We start from the raw sequence: 8,783 nt of genomic DNA on the forward strand, positions 1-8,783 counted from the left end.
TAGCTGTTCCAAACCTCTCCTCAGGACAACTAGCTGTCTCCACAACTAGCTGTTCCAAACCCTCTCCTCAGGACAACTAGCTGTTCCAAACCTCTCCTCAGGACTAGCTGTTCCTTAACCTCTCCTCAGGACAACTAGCTGTTCCAAACCTCCTCAGGACAACTAGCTGTTCCAAACCTCTCCCTCAGGACAACTAGCTGTTCCAAACCTCTCCTCAGGACAACTAGCTGTTCCAAACCTCTCCTCAGGACAACTAGCTGTTCCCAATCTCTCCTCAGGACAACTAGCTGTTCCAAACCTCTCCTCAGGACAACTAGCCATTCCCAACCTCTCCTCAGACAACAGCTGTTCCAAACCTCTCCTCAGGCTAGCTGTTCCAAAACCTCTCCTCAGGACAACTAGCTGTTCCAAACCTCCTCAGGACAACTAGCTGTTCCAAATCCCTCTCAGGACAACTAGCTGTTCCAAACCTCTCCTCAGGACAACTAGCTGTTCCAAACTCCTCTCCTCAGGACAACTAGCTGTTCCAATCCTCCTCAGGACAACTAGCTGTTCCAAACCCTCCTCAGGACAACTAGCTGTTCCAAAAACAACTAGCTGTTCCTCAGGACAACTAGCTGTTCCAAATCTCTCCTCAGGACAACTAGCTGTTCCAAACCTCTCCTCAGGACAACTAGCTGTTCCAAACCTCTCCTCAGGACAACTAGCTGTTCCCAACCTCTCCTCAGGACAACTAGCTGTTCCAAACCTCTCCTCAGGACAACTAGCTGTTCCAAACCTCTCCTCAGGACAACTAGCTGTTCCAAACCTCTCCTCAGGACAACTAGCTGTTCCCAACCTCTCCTCAGGACAACTAGCTGTTCCAAACCTCTCCTCAGGACAACTAGCTGTTCCAAACCTCTCCTCAGGACAACTAGCTGTTCCCAACCTCTCCTCAGGACAACTAGCTGTTCCAAACCTCTCCTCAGGACAACTAGCTGTTCCAAACCTCTCCTCAGGACAACCGCTGTTCCAAACCTCTCCTCAGGACAACTAGCTGTTCCAAACCCTCTCCTCGGGACAACTAGCTGTTCCAAACCACTCCTCAGGACAACTAGCTGTTCCAAACCTCTCCTCAGGACTGACCAGCTGTTCCCAACCTCCTCAGGACAACTAGCTGTTCCAAACCTCTCCTCAGGACTCCAACTAGCTGTTCCAAACCTCTCCTCAGGACAACTAGCTGTTCCAAACCTCTCCTCAGGACAACTAGCTGTTCCAAACCTCTCCTCAGGACAACTAGCTGTTCCAAACCTCTCCTCAGGACAACTAGCTGTTCCAAACCTCTCCTCAGGACAACTAGCTGTTCCAAACCTCCTCAGGACAACTAGCTGTTCCAAACCTCTCCTCAGGACAACTAGCTGTTCCAAACCTCCTCAGGACAACTAGCTGTTCCAAACCTTCTCAGGAAACCAAACCTTCTCCTCAGGACAACTAGCTGTTCCAAACCTCCTCAGGACAACTAGCTGTTCCAAACCTCTCCTCAGGACAACTAGCTGTTCCCAACCTCTCCTCAGGACTCCCAGCTGTTCCCAACCCTCTCCTCAGGACAACAGGTTCCCAACAACTAGCTGTTCCCAACCTCTCCTCAGGACTCCCAGCTGTTCCCAACCTCTCCTCAGGACAACTAGCTGTTCCAAACCTCTCCTCAGGACTCCCAGCTGTTCCCAACCTCTCCTCAGGACAACTAGCTGTTCCCAACCTCTCCTCAGGACTCCCAGCTGTTCCCAACCGCTCCTCAGGACAACTAGCTGTTCCAAACCTCTCCTCAGGACAACTAGCCGTTCCCAACCTCTCCTCAGGACCCCGAGCCGTTCCCAATCTCTCCTCAGGACAGCTAGCTGTTCCAAACCTCTCCTCAGGACAACTAGCTGTTCCAAACCTCTCCTCGGGACAACTAGCTGTTCCAAACCTCTCCTCAGGACTCCCAGCTGTTCCCAACCTCTCCTCAGGACTCCCAGCTGTTCCCAACCTCTCCTCAGGACTCCCAGCTGTTCCAAACCTCTCCTCAGGACTCCCAGCTGTTCCCAACCTCTCCTCAGGACCCCCAGCCGTTCCCAACCTCTCCTCAGGACAACTAGCTGTTCCAAACCTCTCCTCGGGACAACTAGCTGTTCCAAACCTCTCCTCAGGACTCCCAGCTGTTCCCAATCTCTCCTCAGGACCCCCAGCCGTGCCCAACCTCTCCTCAGGACCCCCAGCCGTTCCACACTTCTCCTCAGGACCCCCTTCCATGTGTTTGATCTATTCCAGAGCTAGCACCTGATTCAACGTGTGAACTAATCGTCAGGCCCTTGACTAGGTATGGGCATGAGATTGATTACCACGGTGATCCCATAAACAAACACTCACCGTGCTGTAAATCTGTTTGCATAAACACGTCTCCTTAATAATGACCATATTATAGCCGGGGGCGGCAGCGTAGCCTAGTGGTTAGAGCGTTGACCAGTAACCGAAGGTTGCGAGTTCAAACCCCGAGCTGACAAGGTACAAATCTGTCGTTCTGCCCTGAACAGGCAGTTAACCCACTGTTCCCAGGGTCATTGAAAATAAGAATTTGTTCTTAACTGACTTGCCTGGTTAAATAAAGTTTTAAAAAAATTAAATATTGACCAACTGAGCGAATGATTGCTATAACCTACCTATGGATGCTGAGGGGTCTTCCATCAGATCCTCCAGAGAGCCTTGTATTGTTTCATGACAGGAAGGGAAAGTGGGTACAGACACCCGGGGCATCGCCACCCAGTTAGAGTCTGAATACAGCGTGGCTGTCAGGCTGGCCAGGCCAGAGTTCCTGAGGAGAGGGAAACCACACAGACGCTCTATCTGTTGCCAGCGATGGAGACGCTCCCGTAGGCAGGCCGTGACTTCTGATAGGGCGTTCCTGTGAGGGATGTAAAGCAAAGTGTGCGTCGGCTAGTTAACGTCTGGTAGGGCGTTCCTGTGAGGGATGTCAAAAGCACAGTGTGCGTCAGCTAGTTAACGTCTGGTAGGGCGTTCCTGTGAGGGATGTAAAGCACAATGTGCGTCAGCTAGTTAACGTCTGGTAGGGCGTTCCTGTGAGGGATGTAAAGCACAGTGTGCGTCAGCTAGTTAACGTCTGGTAGGGCGTTCCTGTGAGGATGTAAAGCACAGTGTGCGTCAGCTAGTTAACGTCTGGTAGGGCGTTCCTGTGAGGGATGTAAAGCACAGTGTGCGTCAGCTAGTTAATGTCTGGTAGGGCGTCCTGTGAGGGATGTAAAGCACAGTGTGTGTCAGCTAGTTAACGTCTGGTAGGGCTGTTCCTGTTGACAGGGGATGTAAAGCACAGTGTGCGTCAGCTAGTTAATGTCTGGTAGGGCTCCGTGAGGGATGTAAAGCACAGTGTGCGTCAGCTAGTTAATGTCACAGGGATGCTAGTTAACTCCGTCCTGTGAGGGATAAAGCACAGTGTCAACTCCGTCAGCTAGTTCCAACACACAGGTCTGTTATAAGATGTCAACACAATAAACAGACATCAGTTTAGTGTGTTACCGTGACACAACGACGTCAGGTTACAATAAAAACGCTAAATCCGTCACAAAAAAATGTCAACTCAAAAACGTCACAACAAAACGAGAACAACTCCGTCACAATAAAAACGCAGTCCTCCGTCCAAAAACACAGGTCAACTCCGTCATAATAAAAACATGTCAACTCCGTCATAAAAAAACTCTGTCAACTCCGATACAATAACTCCATCAAGAGTAAACAAAAAGGGCGTTTCTGTGAGGTTAGTACAATGTAAGTAAGGGATGTAAAAACGCATCAACTCCGTCACAAAGGTTATTCAACTGTCACAAAACAGTGTCAACTCCGTCACAAAAAGGCGTCCAGTTAACTGTCACAGTAGTGGCGTTGGCACAGATGAATGAATCCAGCACAACATGGGACAAGAGCTTCTGATGTTATAAATAGTAAATGCTCCATGTAAGTAAGAGAGTAAACAGGTTTCTAGTTGAGGTTAGTTACAATGTAAGTAAGAGAGTAAACATGGTTTCTAGTTGAGGTTAGTTACAATGTAAGTAAGAGAGTAAACAAGGTTTTCTAGTTGAGGTTAGTTACAATGTAAGTAAGAGATTAAAAAGGTTTCTAGTTGAGGTTAGTTACAATGTGAAGAGAGTAAACAAGGTTTCTAGTTGAGGTTAGTTACAATGTAAGTAAGAGAGATTAAACAAGGTTTCTAGTTGAGGTTAGTTTGTAAGTAAGAAGTAAAAACGTTTCTAGTTGAGGTTATCAATGTAAGTAAGAGATTAAACAATGTTTCTAGTTGAGTCACAATAAAATGTGCCACAACTAAAGAGAGTAAAAACGGTTTCTAGTTGAGGTTAGTTACAATAAAAAGAGTAAACAAGGTTTCTAGTTGAGGTTAGTTACAATGTAAAAAGCGTAAACAAGGTTTCAAGTTGAGGTTAGTTACAATGTAAAAGAGAGTAAACAAGGTTTCTAGTTGAGGTTAGTTAAAAAGTAAGAGAGTAAAAACAATGTTTCTAGTTGAGGTTTACACAATGTAAGTAAGAAGAGTAAACAAGGTTTCTAGTTGAGGTTGAAATTACAATGTAAGTAAAACAAGGTTTCTCAGGTTTAGTTACAATGTAAGTAAGAGAAAACGGTTTCTAGTTGAGGTTAGTTAAAATGTAAGTAAGAGAGTAAACAAGGTTTCTAGTTGCAAGTTACAATGTAAGTGGACCGTTTCTAGTTGACAGTTACAATGAAGTAAAGAGTAAACAAGGTTTCTAGTTGAGGTTAGTTACAATGTAAGTTAACCAGGTTTCTAATGTAAGTAAAGATAAACAAGGTTTCTAGTTAAATAGTTACAATGTAAGTAAGAGAGTAAACAAGGTTTCTAGTTGAGGTTAGTTACAATGTAAGTAAGAGATTAAACAAGGTTTCTAGTTGAGGTTAGTTACAATGTAAGTAAGAGAGTAAACATGGTTTCTAGTTGAGTTGTTAGTTACAATGTAAGTAAGAGAGTAAACATGGTTTCTAGTTGAGGTTAGTTACAATGTAAGTAAGAGAGTAAACAAGGTTTCTAGTTGAGGTTAGTTACAATGTAAGTAAGAGAGTAAACAAGGTTTCTAGTTGAGGTTAGTTACAATGTAAGTAAGACAGTAAACATGGTTTCTAGTTGAGGTTAGTTACAAGTCCAGTGTCTTGGCTTCACATCAGTTCAAAAGACTGAAGAGTGACTGAAGAGAGCGCCTGGGAGCTGTGTGGAAGAGCCAGTCAGATCAGCTCAATCAGATCACACAACTTTAATTCTGCCAATGAGAGGCCTACATTAAATATTCTGCATGCATGGTTAGGATTGGACAAAACGGATGAAAAGTAGATTCATGTCAAATTAAAATGTCCATTAGTCTAACGTGGAATTCTCGTCTCGTCACATTTTCATCACTAAAACTAAAAGTAATGTTACAGTTATGGGTTTTTCTCCAGTGCATCTGGTCTCGTTATCATCATAGTTTCAGTCAGGAAAAAATAGGTTGCTGACAAGTATTTTTGTCATAGTTATTGTTGACTAAATTAACACTGTGTGTGTGTATGTGTGTGATCTTGTTCTTTATTCTTGTGGGGACCTATTATTTTAAGCTTAGGGGTTAAGGTTAGGAAAAAGATGATTTTGAATGGTCCCCAAGGATCATTTTTAGGTCCCCACGAGGATAGAAAAATGTGTGTGTGTGTGTGTGTGTGTGTGTGTGTGTGTGTGTGTGTGTGTGTGTGTGTGTGTGTGTGTGTCTCTCTCTCACTTGGCCTCCAGGATCTTGGTGTCAACATCGTCCAGTGAGGAGCTGTGAGCCACGTGGAGGAACGTCCCCATGAGGAACTCCTCTTCTTCTTGATCTTCTCTGCCTGGACAGGATATACACAGACCAATGGGTTAATATGAGTCACATCCTCCTGGTCATGTCCCACCAAGGGGTTAATATGAGGTCACATCCTCCTGGTCATGTCCACACCAAGGGGTTAATATGAGGTCACATCCTCCTGGTCATGTCCACACCAGGGGTTAATATGAGGTCACATCCTCCTGGTCATGTCCACACCAAGGGGTTAATATGAGGTCACATCCTCCTGGTCATGTCCACACCAAGGGGTTAATATGAGGTCACATCCTCCTGGTCATGTCCACACCAAGGGGTTAATATGAGGTCACATCCTCCTGGTCATGTCCACACCAGGGTTCGTTCATATGAGGTCACATCCTTCTGGTCATGTCCACACCAGGGGTTAATATGAGGTCACATCCTCCTGGTCATGTCCCCACCAGGGGTTCATATGAGGTCACATCCTTCTGGTCATGTCCACACCAAGGGGTTAATGCGGGTCACATCCTCCTGGTCATGTCCACACCAGGGGTTAATATGAGGTCACATCCTCCTGGTCATGTCCACACCAAGGGGTTAATATGAGGTCACATCCTCCTGGTCATGTCCACACCAGGGGTTAATATGAGGTCACATCCTCCTGGTCATGTCCACACCAAGGGGTTAATGAGGAGGTCACATCCTCCTGGTCATGTCCACACCAGGGGTTATATGAGGTCACATCCTCCTGGTCATGTCCACACCAAGGGGTTAATATGAGGTCACATCCTCCTGGTCATGTCCACACCAGGGGTTAATATGAGGTCACATCCTCCTGGTCATGTCCACACCAGGGGTTAATATGAGGTCACATCCTCCTGGTCATGTCCACACCAGGGGTTAATATGAGGTCACATCCTCCTGGTCATGTCCACACCAAGGGTTCATATGAGGTCACATCCTTCTGGTCATGTCCACACCAGGGGTTAATATGAGGTCACATCCTCCTGGTCATGTCCACACCAAGGGGTTAATATGAGGTCACATCCTCCTGGTCATGTCCACACCAAGGGGTTAATATGAGGTCACATCCTCCTGGTCATGTCCACACCAGGGGTTAATATGAGGTCACATCCTCCTGGTCATGTCCACACCAAGGGGTTAATATGAGGTCACATCCTCCTGGTCATGTCCACACCAGGGGTTAATATGGAGGATAGATGACTAGTTTAATGCATTATCCTGGTCATGTCCACACCAGGGGTTAATATGGAGGATAGATGACTAGTTTAATGCATTATCCTGGTCATGTCCACACCAGGGGTTAATATGGAGGATAGATGACTAGTTTAATGCATTATCCTGGTCATGTCCACACCAGGGGTTAATATGGAGGATAGATGACTAGTTTAATGCATTATCCTGGTCATGTCCACACCAGGGGTTAATATGGAGGATAGATGACTAGTTTAATGCATTATCCTGGTCATGTCCACACCAGGGGTTAATATGGAGGATAGATGACTTGGTTACTGCATTATCCTGGTCATGTCCACCAGGGGTTAATATGGAGGATAGATGACTAGTTTAATGCATTATCCTGGTCATGTCCACACCAGGGGTTAATATGGAGGACAGATGACTTGGATTTAATGCATTATCCTGGTCATGTCCACACCAGGGGGTTAATATGGAGGATAGATGACTAGTTTAATGCATTATCCTGGTCATGTCCACACCAGGGGTTAATATGGAGGACAGATGACTTGGTTGTGCATTATCCTGGTCATGTCACACCAGGGGTTAATAATGGAGGATAGATGACTTGGTTAATGCATTATCCTGGTCATGTCCACACCAGCGGTTAATTACAGCCCCTATGTTCTTTCTTCTACGTGAAGTCAGTGAAAGTAAATCAATCAGTTGATGAATCAATAAACGGATTGATTGGTTTACGTCTCTCTCCTCCTCCTCAGCGGTGGCCAGCTGCAGCTCAGCACTGGGCTTCTTGGCGTTGTAGTATTGGACCAATAAACTAACGGATCAACTAACCAACAACTAATCCACTAACCCTTAACTAATCCACCAACCAACCAACTAATCCACCAACCAACCTTCAATCACCAACCCAACCAGCAACTAATCCACCAACCAGCAACTAATCCACCAACCAACCAACTAATCACCAGCAACCAACCAACCAGCCAGCAATTAACCAATCCACCCAACCAACCAACTAATCCACCAACCAACCAACTAACCACCAACCAACCAACTAATCCACCAACCAACTAACTAATCCACCAACCAACCAACTAATCCACCAACCAACCAACCAATCCACCAACCAACCAACCAATCCACCAACCAACCAACTAATCCACCAACCAACCAACCAACCAATCCACCAACCAACCAACTAATCCACCAACCAATCAACTAATCCACCAACCAACCAATCAACTAATCCACCAACCAACCAACCAACCAATCCACCAACCAACCAACCAATCCACCAACCAATCAACTAATCCACCAACCAACCAACCAACTAATCCACCAACCAACCAACTAATCCACCAACCAATCAACTAATCCACCAACCAACTAACTAATCCACCAACCAACCAACTAATCCACCAACCAACCAACCAATCAACTAATCCACCAACCAATCAACTAATCCACCAACCAACCAACTAATCCACCAACCAACTAACTAATCCACCAACCAACCAACTAATCCACCAACCAACTAACTAATCCACCAACCAACCAACTAATCCACCAACCAACCAATCAACTAATCCACCAACCAACTAATCCACCAACCAACCAACTAACCAACCAATAAATCAGTAGTCTCCCACCTCCTCCTTGGCCGTGTTGAGTTGCAGCTCAGCGCTGTGCTTCTTGATGTTG

General features: G+C 45.8%; 1 protein-coding gene and 2 long non-coding RNA genes across 4 annotated transcripts; 1 reads left to right on the top strand and 2 right to left on the bottom strand.

Moving 5' to 3' along the window:
* Positions 1-213: 213 nt before the first annotated feature.
* LOC127920892 (uncharacterized) lies at positions 214-1,344 on the bottom strand. The gene is made up of 3 exons (XR_008107817.1): positions 1,201-1,344; positions 659-928; positions 214-298 (listed from the first exon to the last, which is right to left on the bottom strand). It is a non-coding gene; the product is annotated as an uncharacterized LOC127920892 (long non-coding RNA).
* A 1,323-nt stretch (positions 1,345-2,667) lies between these two features.
* On the bottom strand, positions 2,668-5,875 carry LOC127920891 (stromal interaction molecule 2-like). Its single transcript, XM_052504908.1, has 2 exons — positions 5,805-5,875; positions 2,668-2,920 (listed from the first exon to the last, which is right to left on the bottom strand). Exons 1-2 carry the CDS (start codon positions 5,873-5,875, stop codon positions 2,668-2,670), a joined length of 324 nt encoding a protein of 107 aa, XP_052360868.1.
* A 107-nt stretch (positions 5,876-5,982) lies between these two features.
* On the top strand, positions 5,983-6,668 carry LOC127920890 (uncharacterized). 2 transcript variants are annotated; one of them, XR_008107816.1, is made up of 3 exons: positions 5,983-6,031; positions 6,075-6,206; positions 6,599-6,668. It is a non-coding gene; the product is annotated as an uncharacterized LOC127920890 (long non-coding RNA). The 2 variants fall into 2 exon arrangements; XR_008107815.1 differs by lacking the exon at positions 6,599-6,668 and adding an exon at positions 6,425-6,494.
* Positions 6,669-8,783: the final 2,115 nt, after the last annotated feature.

The sequence above is a fragment of the Oncorhynchus keta genome, unplaced genomic scaffold (assembly GCF_023373465.1).
Source record: "Oncorhynchus keta strain PuntledgeMale-10-30-2019 unplaced genomic scaffold, Oket_V2 Un_contig_21099_pilon_pilon, whole genome shotgun sequence".
Classification (NCBI taxonomy): domain Eukaryota; kingdom Metazoa; phylum Chordata; class Actinopteri; order Salmoniformes; family Salmonidae; genus Oncorhynchus; species Oncorhynchus keta.

Coding starts and splice junctions, on each gene's coding strand:
- LOC127920891 (XM_052504908.1), bottom strand. CDS start 5,875: ATGGGGACGTTCCTCCACGTGGCTCACAGCTCCTCACTGGACGATGTT. Junction 2,921..5,804: donor ACCAAGATCCTGGAGGCCAA/GTGAGAGAGAGA, acceptor CATCCCTCACAG/GAACGCCCTATCAGAAGTCA.